Source organism: Syngnathus leptorhynchus, chromosome 13 (genome assembly GCF_054491065.1).
Source record: "Syngnathus leptorhynchus isolate UIUO chromosome 13, UIUO_Slep, whole genome shotgun sequence".
NCBI classification, from domain to species: Eukaryota; Metazoa; Chordata; class Actinopteri; order Syngnathiformes; family Syngnathidae; genus Syngnathus; species Syngnathus leptorhynchus.
This window is the reverse complement of record NC_141207.1, coordinates 10,926,934-10,944,889: the sequence shown is the minus strand read 5'-3', so window position 1 is coordinate 10,944,889 and position 17,956 is coordinate 10,926,934. Positions and strand designations below refer to the sequence as shown.

General features: G+C 48.9%; 6 protein-coding genes across 7 annotated transcripts in view; 3 read left to right on the top strand and 3 right to left on the bottom strand.

Moving 5' to 3' along the window:
* Positions 1-1,263: 1,263 nt before the first annotated feature.
* On the top strand, positions 1,264-3,067 carry tm4sf1 (transmembrane 4 L six family member 1). The gene is made up of 4 exons (XM_085928473.1): positions 1,264-1,526; positions 2,062-2,130; positions 2,416-2,558; positions 2,632-3,067. Exons 1-4 carry the CDS (start codon positions 1,347-1,349, stop codon positions 2,828-2,830), a joined length of 591 nt encoding a protein of 196 aa, XP_085784599.1. The 5' UTR covers positions 1,264-1,346; the 3' UTR covers positions 2,831-3,067.
* A 473-nt stretch (positions 3,068-3,540) lies between these two features.
* On the top strand, positions 3,541-9,841 carry cp (ceruloplasmin). Its single transcript, XM_085928490.1, has 23 exons — positions 3,541-3,736; positions 3,946-4,190; positions 4,255-4,467; positions 4,643-4,816; positions 4,888-4,979; positions 5,055-5,217; positions 5,358-5,496; positions 5,573-5,712; positions 5,806-5,946; positions 6,020-6,064; positions 6,355-6,569; positions 6,729-6,879; positions 6,960-7,172; positions 7,289-7,493; positions 7,576-7,715; positions 7,789-7,917; positions 8,069-8,175; positions 8,240-8,295; positions 8,399-8,562; positions 8,628-8,767; positions 8,834-8,890; positions 9,016-9,121; positions 9,194-9,841. The coding sequence occupies exons 1-23, from the start codon at positions 3,546-3,548 to the stop codon at positions 9,217-9,219; spliced, it is 3,252 nt and encodes a 1,083-aa protein (XP_085784616.1). The 5' UTR covers positions 3,541-3,545; the 3' UTR covers positions 9,220-9,841.
* ncbp2 (nuclear cap binding protein subunit 2) lies at positions 9,227-11,698 on the bottom strand. The gene is made up of 5 exons (XM_085928495.1): positions 11,537-11,698; positions 10,817-10,903; positions 10,613-10,707; positions 10,358-10,496; positions 9,227-10,233 (listed from the first exon to the last, which is right to left on the bottom strand). The coding sequence occupies exons 1-5, from the start codon at positions 11,609-11,611 to the stop codon at positions 10,150-10,152; spliced, it is 480 nt and encodes a 159-aa protein (XP_085784621.1). The 5' UTR covers positions 11,612-11,698; the 3' UTR covers positions 9,227-10,149.
* Positions 11,699-11,974: 276 nt separating this feature from the next.
* Positions 11,975-13,366, bottom strand: fkbp2 (FKBP prolyl isomerase 2). Its single transcript, XM_085928496.1, has 3 exons — positions 13,086-13,366; positions 12,396-12,919; positions 11,975-12,304 (listed from the first exon to the last, which is right to left on the bottom strand). The coding sequence occupies exon 2, from the start codon at positions 12,841-12,843 to the stop codon at positions 12,427-12,429; it is 417 nt and encodes a 138-aa protein (XP_085784622.1). The 5' UTR covers positions 12,844-12,919; positions 13,086-13,366; the 3' UTR covers positions 11,975-12,304; positions 12,396-12,426.
* Positions 13,062-14,321, top strand: LOC147047716 (protein NCBP2AS2-like). Its single transcript, XM_085928497.1, has 2 exons — positions 13,062-13,295; positions 13,382-14,321. The coding sequence occupies exon 2, from the start codon at positions 13,457-13,459 to the stop codon at positions 13,763-13,765; it is 309 nt and encodes a 102-aa protein (XP_085784623.1). The 5' UTR covers positions 13,062-13,295; positions 13,382-13,456; the 3' UTR covers positions 13,766-14,321.
* Positions 14,322-14,622: 301 nt separating this feature from the next.
* Positions 14,623-17,956, bottom strand: part of meltf (melanotransferrin) — an 8,136-nt gene continuing 4,802 nt past the window's right edge. For both annotated transcript variants that reach the window (XM_085928494.1, XM_085928493.1), the window contains 12 exons: positions 17,945-17,956; positions 17,773-17,840; positions 17,525-17,709; positions 17,153-17,318; positions 16,840-16,985; positions 16,683-16,779; positions 16,417-16,611; positions 16,139-16,292; positions 16,016-16,083; positions 15,752-15,939; positions 15,478-15,673; positions 14,623-15,416 (listed from right to left, as the gene is read on the bottom strand). The exon at positions 17,945-17,956 is cut by the window's right edge and continues 139 nt beyond it. In XM_085928494.1, coding sequence (XP_085784620.1) covers positions 15,355-15,416; positions 15,478-15,673; positions 15,752-15,939; positions 16,016-16,083; positions 16,139-16,292; positions 16,417-16,611; positions 16,683-16,779; positions 16,840-16,985; positions 17,153-17,318; positions 17,525-17,709; positions 17,773-17,840; positions 17,945-17,956 — 1,537 coding nt within the window. In that variant the 3' untranslated portion in view covers positions 14,623-15,354. The remainder of the gene's footprint in view (positions 15,417-15,477; positions 15,674-15,751; positions 15,940-16,015; positions 16,084-16,138; positions 16,293-16,416; positions 16,612-16,682; positions 16,780-16,839; positions 16,986-17,152; positions 17,319-17,524; positions 17,710-17,772; positions 17,841-17,944) is intronic.

Sequence of the window (17,956 nt, the reverse complement as noted above, 5' to 3'; positions counted from 1 at the left end):
CTTCCAATGATTTCAGTTCCTTTGCAGCTAGGGTGTTGAATGTATGGATGGGAATCGGGCGAGCGTGGAACGCAAGGGCAGAGAGTGATGACCTCAGCAAGGTGACTTTGAACTTGTTGCATTCTGTTTGACTACAGTTAGCAGAGTAAAGGATTCCATTGTGTGCTGAGGGTGCGCGCCGCCCCTCCCGATCCATAAGGCTCGCTGGAAAGACTAATCTACTTTCTGTCCGCCCTCGGTCCACCCGAATGAGGCGGGCGTAAGCATTTCTGCCATATATTGACGCTCCTGTCTCTCTTCCTCCCCATCCATGATCTGTAATGGTGCGGCCGCTCCCACGCTTTCCCTTTCCCCTCCCTCCTCGTCCTTCTTCTTTACTTTGTTGACGGATCGCGGGTCTTTGGGCCGTACCGGCGACGGGGCTCGGTTAACCGGATCGAAGTTAAGCGTTTCTGGCGACGTGGTTCCAAAAATAGTCAAGCGAGCCCAGGGTGTCAGTCACAGCCGCAAAGAAGCACGTGAGACACGTGACGTGTCTTTTGTCATCGTATCGATCCGTCTCTGTGTTTTGCTGCACCTGGTAATCACAGCAGCATGTGGGGCTTCCAGATTAGCATGGGGTTGATTGATCTGGACCTGGCTTTGGCTTTGGCTGTGGCTGTGGCTGTGGCTGTGGCTGTGGCTGTGGCTGTGGCTGTGGCTGTGGCTGTGGCTGTGCCTGTGGCTGTGGCTGTGCCTGTGGCTGTGGATGTGCCTGTGGCTGTGGCTGTGGCTGTGGCTGTGGCTGCGGTGCATTCCAATTGGGATTACAAGGCAATTGTAAAGCCCTCATTGTAAAGGGCATAACGTTGCTTTCTGACACGGCGTCAAGTAGAGAGTGACCTTTTGTCCTCTGGAGACCCACTGACAAATTGTGCAACTCTGATCCAGAGGGAAAGGCACATATGAAGTAATAGTCCACATTTGAAAGGGAGTTCATTTGAGAAACCCATTGTGTACGGTATATGATAATTGAGTCTGGGCTGGCCGTCTTTTGGAATGTTTGTCAGACCTCAAGAGAAAGCAACAAACACATCTCCTGTTAGAATTTTCATATTTCTAATTATACAATTCACGCAGCTATTGGTCAGCTTGTTTCCTGAGTGTGTGCGGGCGTGTGTGTGTGTGTTTTTCCTGGCCTATTTTGTTCAGTGGTAGAAGTGGCTGAAAAGGGGGAGGATTATTTCCTGACAGCCCAGCCAGCTGCTCGGACAGATTCTTGGGCCCTCCGCCGGCCGGCCTGCCTGGCTGTTGCTCCTATTTGAAGGTCTCTTTCTTGCAGTTTTGGGTTTTGTTGCTTTTTCCCCATGTGTTGTTCGGTGGGCTTCGCCAGGTCTTTGGGCCTGGCTTTGTTACCTCTGGCCCTCTGTTGCATCCTGGCCAATCTGCTGCTGTTGTTTCCGATGGGACAAATGACATACGTCCAGCAGGGGCGCCTGTCCAGCTACATCTGCTACTTTGGCGGACTCGGCGGCGGAGGACTGCTGGTAAGCCAGAAAGTGCAACTTCTAGATGATAGAATCGTCACAACATTTCGGAAACAGTTGGTTTCTTTTGATACAACTTCTTTATATTCTCAATGTGCACGTCTTCGACTTTTGTCAGTAGATCCTTCTGCTTTGTTCATGGGGCTGAGCTGATTTCAGATGAGAGGTTATATTTTTCCCACCCAAACAAGACTCACATGGTGGAGTCGTTTCCTTAATCAGTATGTCTGTTACCGAGGACAAACAAGGCTATGCGGTGTTAATTGAGCTGCTTTCTCATTTTTCAAATGCTCTGAAATTATTTGTGTGTGCGCGCGTGGGAAAAAGGGAGACCTTGGGAACTTCACTCCCTCTCTTAGGATGTGAGTGAACTTCCTGTGACGCAGGGCAGCCAGGGAAGCGTGGAAAATGAAGAGAAATTCAGTATCAAGGCATCATCCATCCATCCATTGAGAAATCACAGTTATCCATGGTTCACAGTTCACCTCACCTCTTTATTTGTCATTTAAAGTCTAAAGCGTGTGCTGTATTTTAGATGCTGATCCCTGCTATAACCTTTAGCACTTTGGGAAAATGTAGTTGCTGCTGGAACGAGAGCTTGATGGTAAGCACGCACGATTCACCATCAACATTGCAACGGAACCACGTGCTCGAAACACAAAAAACGTATGGCGTCTCGACGCTAGGCCCTTTGGTAGGTGGTACGCTAATGCTAATCCAAGCGTGGCCATTAAACAAGGGTGCCTTTGTGGCTTAACACGCAACACAGCGAGTGAGCTGGGCGCACAAGTCGAGCCACGTGCGCGCTGCTGTTTGTGCAAGTGCGTCAAGTGCAGCTGCCTTTCTCCTTACGTCCATATTTCTTCCGGAATGCACAAACATTCCTCAGATGTGCGGCTCAGCGCTGGCGGCTGTGGCGGGCCTGATGGGGGCCAGCTACTGCGCGCTCATTTCCGGCCTGGCCTTGCTGCAGGGTCCCCAGTGTTTCACTTCTCTCGGGTGGTCGTACCCCTTCGCGGATCAAGGAGGAAGGTAGCGGCGAGAGCGTGAGCGGGGATCCACGTCAAGTTCGTCTTACGCCTTCCGCCTCTCTCCTGGCTTTCAGGTATCTGCTGCAGCCCGAGTCGTGGGTGACGTGCCTTCAGCCGCTGCGCGTGGTGGAATGGAACGTGACTCTTCTGTGTGTGCTGTTGGGCCTGGCTCTGCTGGAGTTCATCCTGTGTCTCTTGCAGCTGGCCAGCGGTTTGGTCAATGCCGTCTGTCGGCCTTGTTGCTATAAGCAGGAGTATAGTTTGAATGCTTAGACAAGAGCACCCACCCAAATAGTATGCGCCACACAGATCCAGATGATTGCACTGCTTTTAACACATAGTTGTGATCCATGAAAATGCCCATGTCAGGTACGACATATAGGCTTGGTAAGTTGAGCGACACTTTGATTTTGTTCTACTGGAATCATGAAACAACTCCAAATTCACGTCGAGCTCGCAACTTGAAGAGTCAACCGATCGACATGATGCAGTCAAATACCAATAAACTTACGATGCTTCCTATGCGTACGGAATTGGTCTTTTATTGTGCACCCGGAGTCTCCGGGATTGTGGAAACGTTCCCAGGTCTTGCAGAGATCCTTTTCCGTTCAATCGGATCCATTTTCATGGACGTATTGGGAAATCTCTCGGCGGTATTGACAAGGATTGGCCCAAAGACTTTGTTTGATTGAGGCTACAGGTTTGCTTGTGAAGGCTCTCAGTACGCTCACTGACAGACCCAGCGGCCCCTCTGCAAAAGAAATCCAACTTCATGGAATCAAAACAAGGCCTTGCATCATCACGACATTGGATTGAAATATCATGGTCAAAAGCAATATCTAGAGCAACAAAATCCCAGGTTAAACATTATTCAGCTCTTGCGCAAGTTGAACAGGGGGTCATGGCGCCAATGGGTCAGTGAACCCTCAAAGCGTTACCGGGAAGTCGGGCAGTCGAGCAAGTATAAAGACTGAGGCAATGAGTCAAAATGTCACACTGCAAAGAGTGCAAGTCTGTCAAAATGACACACTTGCTGTCGGTTTTAATCCTGCTGGGCTACGCACCGCTAGGCATTTCTGGAATGACCAGAGAATATTTCCTCAGGATAGAAGAAGTTCATTGGAACTACGCACCCAGTGGGATGAACCTCATCCAGAACAACACAATCCAAGAAGACCAGTACGTTTATTTCTCATTTTTTCGGGATCGATTTCATTTCAATCGGTTCCCTGACGTAGGGGTTAAGGCGTATAACATCATTGTTGTGGGTGACGTTACAAACGTCTTCGGGAAAAACCAATGGCGGCTCTGCTTGGATTTGTGAGAATCCCTTGTTTTGCCACGGAGCCGTCCAATATTCCTTGACGCTTTTCCCTCCGTGTGTGCAGCGAAGCTGCCGTTTTTCTCCAGAAGGGCCCGCAGCGAATCGGCTCCACCTACAAAAAGGCCGTTTATAAACAGTACAGCGATGCCACGTACAACATCGAGGTGGCCAAGCAAGCCTGGTTGGGCTACCTGGGACCCCTGTTGATGGCCGAAGAGGGCGACACTTTGATCATCCACCTGAGAAACGCGGCGTCCAGACCGTACAGCATCCATCCCCACGGACTCAACTACAGCAAAGGCAGCGAGGGTAACGGGGAAAAAATGTCTTCTCCGGCCACTTCACTTGAGCCCGCCTGACATCTGGTCTTTAGGGGCACTCTACCCAGACGGCACGGCGGCCGAGATGAAGGGCGACGACTCGGTGGCTCCCGGTACCAGCGTCACGTACGAGTGGACTCTACGACATTCCCACGGCCCCAAAGCCACAGAGAGCAACTGCCTGAGCAGATTCTACCACTCACACGTGTCTACTCCCAAAGATATCAACTCTGGCTTGATTGGACCCCTCATTCTCTGTAAGACAGGTAGGTAGGTAGGTAGGTAGGTAGGTAGGTAGGTAGGTAGGTAGGTAGGTAGGTAGGTAGGTAGGTAGGTAGGTAGGTAGGTAGGTAGGTAGGCAGGCTATTTCCTGTGTGGAGTTTGACGCCGCTTCTTCTCATTCGGCCCACGGTGAAATGAATCTGGATCCCTTTTGCGCAGGAACCCTGGACACGCACGGGGACAGTGCAGCAGACTACATGTACGCGCTCATATTCTTGGTGTCGGATGAAAACTTCAGCTGGTATCTAGATGACAACATCAGGACGCATATCGCAAACCCTGCCAACGGCCTGAAAGAGAAGGAAGATTTCATGGAGAGCAACAAGATGCATGGTGAAAAGGCTCAATCCTTGCGTGGCGTGCGGCCGGCCGATACATTGTATCTTCTCAAATTGTCCCCACAGGTATCAATGGATTTCTGTATGGTAACCTGCCTGGACTGAGTATGTGCCAAGGAAACAAGATCCTCTGGCATATGATTGGCTTGGGAAATGAGGTGACGGGCCTCCTGTTTTTGCTTCTGCCGCTTTTACGTAACTGTCTCTAAGCGGCAATCTTGCGCACCCGACAGGTGGACATGCATTCCGTTCATTTCCACGGGCAGATCCTGACCAGCGAAAACCACCACACAGACACGGTCAGTCTTTTCCCCGGCTCCAGCACCACGGCCGAGATGGTGGCGGACAACCCCGGGCACTGGCTGCTGACGTGCACCGTTAACGATCATCTGATGGGTCAGGCTGGCTGGCTCGCTTTTGATAGCCGCATCGCCGTAATATGCTGGACCATTTCACCTGACCTGACCTGACCTGACCTGACCTGACCTGACCTGACCTGACCTGACCTGACTCTCATGGCTTTTGTTTTGCTATAGGTGGTATGCAGGCCATATTTGAGATCAGAAAGTGTTTCCCAAATGTCCACAAACCTCATCCGCAAGGTCAGCTCAGAGAGTTCTTTATTGCCGCGGAAGAAGAGACCTGGGACTACGCTCCCACATTGCCAACAGACGGGTTAGGTTCATCACAATACGCACGCACGCGACACACACACACATAGGCATGGTAGAGCTTGTGCGTCTTTGTGCAGCGAGGCAGAGACGTACGTGACCAGAAGTGGAAACCGTATCGGAAGTCGCTACAACAAGGTGCGCTATGTGGAATACACCGACAGCTCCTTTCTGACCAAGATGCTCCGCACAGCGGAGGAGCGACACCTCGGAATTCTGGGTAATTTGGTCCACTTTGTACGAAAGGACAACACGGACAAGAGTGAAGAACGCTCGTACACCACACTTGAGCGGTGATTTTGCTTTTCTCCAGGTCCCGTGCTGCGAGCCGAAGAGAAAGACAGTATCAAGGTGGTCTTCAAGAACAAGGCCACTCGGCCGTACTCTATCCAGCCGCACGGAGTGCAGTACAGTATCGAACAAGACGGGACGCTCTATCACAATGAATTAGAAGGTCCGTTGTTGTATTGCCGAGCTTTCAGTTCACGACTGCTGACACCTTACGTATTTGCTCTTCATTGCTTCAGAGTCCTACACTGCCAAAAAAATGAGGGAATTAAAACATGAACAAAGTAAGTGTGACGAGCGCCGGGTTGCAATGGTCATCCTTACTGCTCCTTTCTCCCTCTCTCTCTCTCTCTCTCTCTCTCTCTCTCTCTCTCTCTCTCTCTCTCTCTCTCTCTCTCTCTCTCTCTCTCTCTCTCTCTCTCTCTCCCTCCCTCTCTCTCTCTCTCTCCCTCCCTCTCTCTCTCTCTCTCCCTCCCTCTCCCTCCCTCTCTCTCTCTCTCTCTCTCTCTCTCTCTCTCTCTCTCTCTCTCTCTCTCTCTCTCTCTCTCTCCTCCCTCCCTCCCTCCACCCGCAGGGCTAGTGACGCCTCCTCCGGCCGCTCTGGTGGCTCCGGGGAAGACGCACACTTACGAGTGGTTTGTCCCCGTGGGTGGCGGGCCCGTGCAAGGAGAGGCCGACTGCCTGACCTACCTGTACTACTCGGGCGTAGACCCCGTCAAAGACACCAACTCCGGACTGGTCGGACCCATGCTGGTCTGCCGCCCTCATTCTCTGAAGAAGGGGATTCAGGTCAGAGATGTTGACAATAGGAGCGAGCCTTTGAAACGGAAAACGTCGTAAATGTGGAGCGATACGTATTTATGATAGGTCACTGAGGATTTGGATTGAACGGTAGTGGTGGTTTTTCTCCTTTGAAGGGACTGCCACATTTTTCCACTTTGTTTACAGAAGAACTATAAGAAAGAGTTTCACTTGCTGGCCACAGTGTTTGATGAAAACCTGAGCTGGTACCTGGACGATACAATACGTGCCTTCGCCACAGCTCCGGCCAGCGTTAACAAGGACGACGAAGGCTTTATTGAGAGCAACAGGATGCATTGTAGGCAACTACTTCAACTGATTATTTTGGAACTTTTGTGGAATGGTGTCTCTCTCTCTCTCTCTCTCTCTCTCTCACAGCCATCAACGGCTATGTGCACGGGAGCCTCCGAGGCCTGACCATGTGCAAGGGGGACAAAGTCACGTGGCACCTGTCGGGACTGGGTTCCGAAACGGATATCAACAGTCTTTACTTTGAGGGAAACCGTTTCATCTTTCGACAGAACAGATTGGACGCAATTTCTGTCTTTCCGCACATCTCGCGCACCGTCACCATGGAGCCGGACAGTATGGGTGAGTGCTTGCGTCATCATCGTAGCGAGATTAGCTGTCAGCGCACCAAATGATCATTTACTTCATGTAAAATCCCCAATTCTTAAAAAGGATCTGGCTTGTGTGTGTGTTTTCAGGTCAATTTGAAGTGGCGTCACCCACCATCGCGCATTACCGCGGAGGAATGAGAGCCAACTACACGGTGGAGAAATGCAGCTTTTTGCAGCGCCAGGGTGAGACCATGTTCCACTTTAAAACCTACTACATCGCTGCCATGGAGATGGACTGGGATTACTCTCCAAATCGTACTTGGGAGGCTGAAATGTTTCACGGTCGGCAAAGGTCATTTGTCAAAAATGATCTCCAATTCAAATCTGATTTCAAAGTGGCACAAATGAAACATGTCTCTTCTCTTCTTCTGCAGTCCAGCTTCCGTCTTCCTTGACCGAGCGGGCGGCTTCATCGGCTCACGCTACAAGAAGGTCGTTTATCGACAGTTCACTAACGACAAGTTCAACAAGCAGGTGGAAAGAGGTGCTGACATGGAACATCTGGGCATTATGGGTAGGCTCTCGTTTGACCTGCTACGCTTGTCTCCGTTCTGGTTACCAAAGCATCTGGGGCATTTCTCGCTCAGGTCCAATGATCCATGCTGACGTGGGTGACAAAGTAAAGGTGGTTTTTAAGAACATGGCATCCAGACCCTATTCCATCCACGCCCATGGAGTCAAGACGGAGAGCCCCAAAGTTTACCGCACCAATCCCGGTAAGTAAGCAAACTGCACAACGCATGGATTCGGCTACCTTTGACTTTGGTGACTTGAAATGATGGATTGACGGCATCCAATTGTTTGGACTAAATCAATGTCACAAATACATACGTAGTCCACGGCCAATGTCGGTGACTTGCTTGACAGGTGAGACTCACAACTACGAGTGGTACGTTACAAAGAATACAGGACCGACCGCGGAGCAAGAGGAGTGCTCTGTGTCGGCATACTACTCCACGGTGGACATTGCCAAGGTCTGCTGATCACGTCACACATGCAATGGTTCTTGCGCTGACGTTTCACCTCCCTGTTTGCCAGGACCTGTACAGTGGTCTCATCGGTCCTCTGGTCATCTGTCGACGGAGTTGGGCCAGGTAAGCGTTTCTGCATGTTTTGCGTGATCACCCAAGTGGTGCTTTTGGAATGGAACATCATCATCATCATCATCATCACCATCACCCCACTCTTTGCTTCAAGGACTTTGGGCCTGAAGAAAGAAATCGAAGAGTTTGCATTGCTGATGCTGGTATTTGACGAGAACGAGAGCTGGTATTTGGATGAAAACATCAGGACCTACATCAGAAGCCCTGGAGCAAATTTGAAGGATGACCAAGACTTTATAGAGAGCAACAAGATGCACGGTGAGAAAAGCACATTGAGCGCACCAGATGTCAATTGCAAAGTTTTGTTTTCTGTGTCGTCTCAGCTATCAATGGCTTTGTATACGCCAACCTTAAGGGCTTGAACATGGAGGTAGGAGATAAGGTCTACTGGTACCTGATGGGCATGGGCACTGAGGTGGATATGCACGGTGTTCACTGGCATGGGCACAGCGTGGAATATAAGGTACGGACAAATTGCATTGGCAGATGGGAACGATACTAATATGGCAAAAAAAACAACAACCCACAGCTGGGTGGAGGCCCACACACCGCTGATGTCTTTCAACTTTTTCCAGCCACCTTTCAGGTAAAGCACTTAGTTAGCTGCAGCCATATTCTCCTCAATCTTACTGTCAATATAGTATCTTGTCACTAAGTCACTTTTGGATCAAATTCCCTCTGACCTCCACCTTTATTGTGTGTTGATTGTAGACAGTAAAAATGCGGGCCGAGTATCCTGGAACGTGGCTGCTTCACTGTCATGTTACTGACCATATTAAAGCTGGCACAATCGCCATGTATACTGTCAGAGAAAAAGGTGAACGGCACACAGTGGCAATCTGGATATTGCACATGTGGTAATACGTCACTTTTTTTTGTGTGTTTGCAGTGAACAAGAGGGGATTCACTGGTTAAAATGTGGAAGGCAAAAATAAGAACACATCTCCAAATTCTATATTCTATTCAAGTATAAACACTTGGTCTGCCAATTAAAATTCAGACTGCGTCCTTTTTTCCTGTACTACGTGAACGCAATAGAGGTTGATTGTCACGGATCGGAATGGAGCAGGCCGGGAACAAGACCAACAGGAACTGGCAAACTAACGGAACTCGACCGACCCACCGAAACAGAACCGACAAAGACAGGACGCAAGAAACAAGACATCAAGAACGGCATCACGATCCAACAGGGAGTGACACGCACACGGGACTTAAATAAGAGACAGGTAACGAGAGGCAGGTGACATTGATTCGGAGTAGACACAGGAAGGGAGGGAGGGAGGGACGCAGACACAGGAAGGGAGGGAGGGAGGCCCACAGGGAGGGACGCCGACAGAAACCATGACAACCTACACATACAACCAGGGACAAGTTGTGACGTTGATAGATTTGCTCTTATAAACCAGACTTGAACCATTTTTTGACCAAATCATTCAATAATATCCCTTCTTACTTTGTATCAAAAATAATGAGCATTTCATGTATTTATCCATTTATTTCGTTTTGATGATGAAGACATGAAAACGATTTCCTTTAACATGCGTCGTCATTTCCTTCGCGCTGAGGTAATCGCCTCGCACATCGGGCCGTGAACCTTTTCTGGACTGCGCATCATTTGATATGAAAGTTGAGCTAAAGTATGAATCAACATTAGCAGAAGAAGAAAGATAGAGCTTTATAAAAAAAAAAAAAAAAAGTGTACACAACCTCCATACGGGTAAATTGTGGGTGTGAAAAACATCTAATTGGCACGCTATCCCTCCTGCACTTAAATAGAATGAGTCAAAAGCACCACACATCAAAAATAATGATTGGAGGAGGGGGGTGATCCACGAAGAAGACGGATTATTGCGGCCCTCTTTGCTGCTGAGCCAACTTTCCATAACCGCCTCTGGCTGGGTCGTAGTCCTGCCTATACTCGTCCCTTACCTGCACAAAACAAACGGATAGCGGAGAGAATAACACGAAGAAAGGGGAAAATAAAGCAGGCCTTTGAGTACACTTGCAATCAAAGAGCTTGTTTTATTTGCTCACTTGACTTCGAGGAGCTTACCTGTCCTCCAGACTTGCCACGACCATATTGTCTTCCCTCCTTAAAGCCGGTGTCCCAGTCGGTCCTGATCATGCGGTCATCCAGACGTGTGCCATTTATAAAGCGCATAGCGTGTTCCGCATCTACCCTGGTGTAGTATCTACACCAGCCGGGGTTAAGTTCCGTGACATACGCGTGTCATTTGGGCATTACGCGTGCACGACGGACGCTAGTCCTTCATTTCTGAGGTTCAAGCAAACACCGTGAAAAGGATACTCGACGAAGCAGAAGCCACAGGCCGTCTTCTTGACTTTGTCCAGACCAATGATGATGCGCTTGACGTCCCCACTTTTAGAAAAGAGCTCGTGAACCTGCTCAGAAGAGGGGTTGCAAAATAGTCTCACATATTTTGGAAAGATGCAACACAAAGCATTTGCTCAATGAATAGAGCAGATGACTCCTTTCTCTACCGTTTCTTACCTGCTCCTCTGTGGTGTAGAAGGAGAGGTTGCCCACGTAGAGCGTGTGGCTTGCTTTCAGCAGTTTCTCTTGGATATGACACTTACCCTGGAAACACCACAAAGTATTGCCGCCATGGTGGTTATCTAGGTCGTGGCTTCCAACTCGCCACCTAGGGTCCTTATGTCTTTATTCCTTCGCGTGCTCTCCTCCCTGTCGCCCTCCTTGTTGGGATGGGATCATTTGCATGCATTTCTACGTGAACGCATCTTTGAGTGTTGCCATTTATATATCGACCGTATCACATCATTTCGAGATTTGCGGTGAAAGCTGTCCACCGGGATCAGCGATGGTGAGAGCCAAACAACAGAGCCACACACACACACACACACGCAAATAAGATGTTGCTTTGACGGACGGACGGCGGGCATGCTTATTCTGATTCCGAATGCTTCTTCACACCGGAATCAACGATGGTGATAGCCAAACAACAGAGCTACACACACACACACACACACACACACACACACACACACACACACACACACACACACACACACACACACACACACACACACACACACACACACACACACACACACACACACACACACACACACACACACACACACACACACACACACACGAAGATAGATGTGGCTTTGACGGACAGACGGCAGGCATGCTCATTCGGATTCCAAACGCTTCTTCAAATGTATCACATTCAGCATTGTGTCTTACCTTAAAATGTTGGTCTCTGTATGAGCCTATATCGGTGTAAGAATCGCTATTTAAAGCATTCAATTTCACAGACATTGTGGAAAAGCAGACTGACTACATACGAATTGCTAGGTCTTTGAAGGCGTCGCACGACAACTACGTAGATATAGGCTTTCTTCTTCTATTGCAGATTGCAAGTAGCGTCCAGGTGAATGCGCCATCTACTGTACAAGAGTGTGAAGCACTCATACCTTCACGGTTTTGCCAATTTAATGATCCCGGAGGGAAAATCGCCGACTTTTTTTTCTTTCTAAGAACAACCAAGCAGGCAGGATAGGTCATTTTTCTTTTTTAAATGTGTTGTTTTCTTATCAACTGTCAGAAGCTAGTCGTGGTCTACCAGCCTGTCAACTAACACACGTGACAAGAGTTGCTTGAAAAACTGTTACAAAAAAGGGGTTGTTTTTCCAGAGGTATTTTTTATTTGATCAGTTTACAAATAAAGTAATCAAAAGCTGTGTTGCCCATTCTCATAGTAGGTGAGATTGTCTGCCATATTCCTGCTCATGAAACAATACTGTGTTTTGAATTGGAATGCTGCAGTATTTTTATTGTCTTTTTTTTCTATTGTTGATCCGTTCTTATTTGAGCAATCTTGAGCACATGAGGCATAGGTCGTTGCTCTGCTGCTGCTGCTGCTGCTGCTGGAAGAGTCCCATCCCACAATTTGACACATTGTCTTCTTCACTGTTGTCAGATGTGCTCTTTCATCACAGGGAGCAGCATCTCCTTGAAATAGAAAGAACAAATATTAGGAAAAATCGGATGTTTTCGTTGGATCTGCACGCAAGCTACAAAAAGTCGAGCTCCGATAACTTACTAAGCGCTATGAGCGAACGAGTAGTCTTTCATCAAAGGTCGGATCTCCTCTCGATGCTGAGCAGCTCCACCTCAAAGATCAGAGTGGCTCCACCGGGGATCTTGGGCGGCGCTCCCCGGTCTCCGTAGCCCAGCTCGGCGGGAATGACCAATTTCCTCTTTTCGCCCTCGCACATGCCGAGCAGGCCCTGGTCCCAACCTTTAATCACTTGGCCGCTTCCCAGCGTGAAGGTGAAGGGTCGATCGCGGGGAATGCTGCTGTCAAACTCGGTGCCGTCCTCCAGCTTGCCAGTGTAGTGCATGTTCAGAACGTCCCCATTGCGGGACTTCATGTGGCAGTTGTCCACTCGCTTTTTGACGCCGATCTGCAGCTTTTTCTTCTCGGAGCCGCAGACCAGCATAGGGCCGAGCGACAGCGCTGTCATCGCTAACAGTAGAAACGCCCGCATGACTGAAGATGAATGGATGGATGGATGGATGAGATGTCTTCACAGTTCAGTCAGCGTAAAATGCGCCGCGCGTGGACTGTGTGAAGAAGGAATGGCAAGTAGCAATGTTGTCAAATGACGTCTGCCCTTTTAGACAGCGCCACCTTTCGATTAGGAGTTGATATAGCACTACTGTTATTATACAGTACAACGGTTATTTTTCTACGTCATGATCCATGGCTCACATTTAACTTGACATTTACCTCTCACAGCACCCCGTGACCTGTGTTGACGTGAACTCAAAGCCGGCCTTGACAAGCGATGTTGTTCGCGCCGTTTATCACTGGACGGCGCTAATGTAGCATTGCCCTTTCCAAACTCCCGTTAGCACGACAAAAGGAGACGAAGAAGAAGAGGAACCGGAAGTAAATACTAGGCTCGAGATTCTCGCTCTCGTTCGACACCTTGACCGAGTAAGTCACCTTCGCTTGAAACTAAACATTCGAAGATCAGCATGATCGCCGTACATCGCCTCAGTTGAATATTGTTATCATTTCAGGGCTTGCCAAGTTACACTTCCCCTCCGAAAGTCGAGGGCTCACGGGTGGAAGGCAGCACGAAGCCCCCCTCCAAAATGCTGTCTCGAATGCTGCTTTCGCTGCTCAACAATCTCCATGTCGTCGAGAAGCTGGCAGAGTCTCGTCCGATCCGTAGGGCCGCGCAGATCACAGCTTACGCTCTTACCAAAGCTCAGATCGTCGGCCGGGACGCCTCCCAGCGGGTCTTGCGCTCCCAGACGCTGCGGCAGGTCCGAGAGGAGGCTGCTCGAGTTCCCGGTGGCGTGGAGGACGTCGGCAGACGACTCAAGAGAGTCCGAGAGACGTTCGTCAATGAAGTCAAGGATGGGTGGAAAGATGGTTCCCGTCCCCAGGTTAAAAAGTAATCCCTCACCCTGGATGGATGTTGAACGCTGCAGTCACTGCTGACGTTTGAGTCAAGCCTGCCTTCTGATGGGCAGGCCCAGCCAGCCCTTAGGTGAGGGTGGATGCGCTCACTCAGAAGAAAGCAAATCGCTCGCTCTCCACGGTTCTGAAATCGGATTGCTGTATCCACTACCTCATTCAAAAATGTGCTCTCCATTTTTTAAGTGGGCTCATTTGGAGACGCCTAACAAAAGTGGTGGCTGATGATGTGCTCTTTTAGCAACTACAATCTAAAATCAATCAGGGCACACGCAATTCGTAAATCACGTAGACTATCCTAATGTTAATCCCAGTTGACTATCACATTCTGACAAATCATTTCACGTAATGTCACCGCCGTCTTTGTCTTGTTTCTCTGTTCATTTTTTTCCCCTACCCTGGGCACCAGACATTTTTGACATCTTGTGTTGATTTTTGTTCACATTTATGTATTTATATATTTGAGTCCCCCAAAAAAAGGACAATGCATAATTAAACGTGGAAATGAAGGAAATGTGCAAAGTGTTCCTTTCAGAAAAAGCCACTCCCTTTTAAGAAGTTCTAAGTGTGTGTACAGATTCTAAAAGCAACCCTGTTTGTCGCCTCTCACTCAAAGTCAGAGCTTGACACAAATGAGCACAAGCAGCATCGAAGATGGAGGGTCACATTTACCAGTAAATTGTTAACAATCAATGCATGCAAGAGCAAGCAATTAAGTATTTTGCACGCACATTGATGTGCCACAAAGTTGTTTGGCTGGATGAGTTTATTTTTTTCCTCTCTTTACAGATGCAATCATGAACCATCCAGGAAGCCCTATCTCAGATTTTCCCTGTAATTAAGAGATTGAGTGATGACTTGTAACACATGACTGTGTTTTACAGTACATATCTTCCAATCGCTCTCTTAAATCTTTATCGCACAGCTCAGGACGTAAATCAAAGTTCACTAGGACCTCATGCTTCAAATATGTACGTGACTCACAAATTGATGCTTGCGAATTTATTTGAACAAGAGAGAGAACACATCGGAATACACTCGCTTTTTTTTTAATACCTGTGCAGACTCACTGGCCTGGCAACTAAATATTAGTCAAGGATTGATCATTTCACACTGAAATAAAATCTCTGTCCAGAGGAAAGAATGCACTCATTTCAGGTAGTATGAGTCAGTACATATTCACTGATATGGCATCTGAACATCATATAAAAAAGAAATCTGCTTATAAGAAAGTACACATCAATCATGTTTGAACTGGGAGGGGGGTGGCGGAGACCATTAACAACAGGAGCTACAACTTGAGCTATTCGTCAAAGAGAAAAATCCACAAAGGGCCTGTTATTTGGATCAGGACTACTTTTCAGGGACGCTACTAAGAAAGCGGAATGTAACAGGTGACAGCATATGCTCTGATATGGCAACTCACCTTGTGTAAACAATTTTCTTTCACAAGTGACAAATCATTTTCAAAGTTGACAACGGTGGGATCCTTATCCTACAACCAGTGATCAGCAGAAGAGAACAGTGCCAGGGAAGGGAGTGGGTCAAGTTGTGTGGCGTACCATGCCTTTCAGATGCTCCTCAGCATGGAGCACAGCAGCGCCACGGTCACCAACCACAGCGAGGAAACCGCTACAAGACGCCATCACCATATTACAGTTGTAACAATCCCAAGCAAGGAAATGACCTTTACCTGCACTCGATGATGCGTTACACTCCATGTCGCGCAGTGAGTCCAAGTAGTTCTGGCCCAGCCACTCCTGGTAGGTCTTTCTGTCAGCCACGCCCACAAGGCGCACGGTGGAGTCTTTGAAGATAAGATCTGTGCCCTTGTAAGCCTGCGAGTCAAACAACTGGAAGTCTGGAGCTGTGTCGCTGCCAAAATAGGTCTGTCAAGTGAAAACATGAACAACAGTAAAAACATCCACACCGGGCTCCCGTTCCGATATTTGCTCTCTAGCACCTACCTGTGCACGGTCCAGGAGTCCATAGATGGCGTGGATGTTGCTTTCCGGGCGCACCATTACAGCGTGGGAGGGCACGCGGGCCAGATGACAGTATTTATACTGAGTGACCTCGGCTTTGGTATCTTGCCGACAGAGCAGCTGGAAATCTTTGGACAGTAGATCTGTGGCCCAAGCTTCGACAGAGTTCCCTGGATGAGCAGACAAAAGCTTTGTGTGACGACGACGGACTGCAAATGGAATGCCGGCGGGCGGGCGTGGCCGTACCGTCGGTATTTTGGAAGACAGTAGAATGCTTGACGAAAGCCACGTCTCCATCTCCCACGGCCAGACACCTGAAGACAACAAATGATTCTCTTGTTCCAAGCGAGCCACCGTCCATTTTTGTACCTGAAGGCGCCGTCGTATCCGTCGTACAAGTCCTTTCCTTTCTCACATTTGTTGTGGCCTGTGGTGTCTCCCGCACACAAGGCGCACAGGTTGCTCGGGAAACCGGGCTGATTAGCGCCAGGTACACAACTCTGCTTAAAGAACTCACCGACCGCTAGGTGCCATGGAATACAAAGATTATTCAGAGACATTCGGTCCGAGCGAGACCATTTGCGCACAGTGAGTGATGGCCTTGACTCGGCCCATTTTCCCCCAATGGCAAACACTAACTGACCGACCTTGGGCTGTCTGGCAATGTCGAAGGCCGATCAGGCCTTTCTCAACCAGGGTGGATACTGGAACGTTCCAACCGGCAGTGCGACCCAATCCCGTGTGACAGGAACGAAGGCCTTTGAGATCGCCAAGACTCCGAATGTCTTTGCTGCTCTTTTTCACCACGGCAACTGCGTAATAGCTGGAGCCATCTCGATCCGCTGGAGGAATGGAAATCGTTGTCAGTCTGGGTGTGTGTGGGGGGGGTCGCTTCCCCCTTTCTTCTTTGCACCTGTATAGCTCTCTCCAGTCGCGGGTACCAATCCATAGTCCTTGCCCGCCGTATAGATATAACCTCCATCCAGAGTAATGGCATCGGCTTTGTGGTTCTGTCAATAAAGTGGTACGTGTTTGAAATGGTCTCACGTCGGGACTTTTGAACAACTTACTTTTATTTTCTCCATGCAGTCGGTCACAGAGTCGCCGAAGATGCAGTTGACCCCGGGAAGGAGCCCTTTCTCTCGAAAGGCGGCAGCCATGGCGACACATTTGCGCTGCTCGCCCGTTGACAGCACGCACCACCGCAAAGTGCTTTCTATTGATGGATCGATTGACAGGTAGCTAGAGACGTTTTTATGTACGCATATTGTACTGCCTGTTGATTGGTAGCTAATGAACAAGATGCTATGCATTTGTAGCCATTCCAAGATCAATGGAAAGGAAGAAAGAATGCAGATAAAGCCACACCCTCTTCACAAGTACCTGGAAGTTGACAGTCCATGGCACTCATGACATTGTGATAAAGCCGACCCATCCATTTCTTAGGCTCATCATACTCGGAGCTCTGAAACATGGCGGTGGACTCGGAAAAGAGCAACGTCCCCGTTCCGTAAGGTTTGGAGGAAAACATGTTGAATCCAGACTTTTGCTGTAGGCAGGAAGAAATAATCCATATTATTTGACCCAATTTGGCGAACTGACCCGACCGTTTTGAGAGGACACGACATGTTTGTGTTCAACCCAAATGGCGGCAACCCGACCCCAAAAAATCAAATACTAACTACCTTTGTGAAAAAGACAGTCAGAAATTGAGTCGAAATCTCTTTGTCAATCTTCAAATGTGTTTGTACCTACCAGTCCCTCAGTAAGCATGTTAAACACCACGGACGGCGTGACGTGTTTGCCCACGGCGATGCCCCGAAATGGCACGCGGACCAGATTGCAAGTCTTCCACTGACTGACGGGAAGTCTTCTGCCGTCACGACACAACAGCTCGTAGTCTTCGGATTTGAATTCATGTGCCCACTCGGGGCCGTGACCTGGAGAAAAGAACGAGTCCTTCTGTACCTCGTCTGGCCCCGGCGACGACCGGAACTTCTTACCATCTGTATTTTCTTCAACCGTAGTGTGTTTGATAAAAGCGACGTCTCCCGCACCTTCAGCGAGGCACCTAAAGCAGAAAAAGGAGAGCCCGACCAGGTCCGTCAAAGGCAATTCCATTTGCGGATCAGTTCCAATTGTAACAAACGTCTCGTCCGTCTGAAACCACGTCACCTGAAGGCTCCT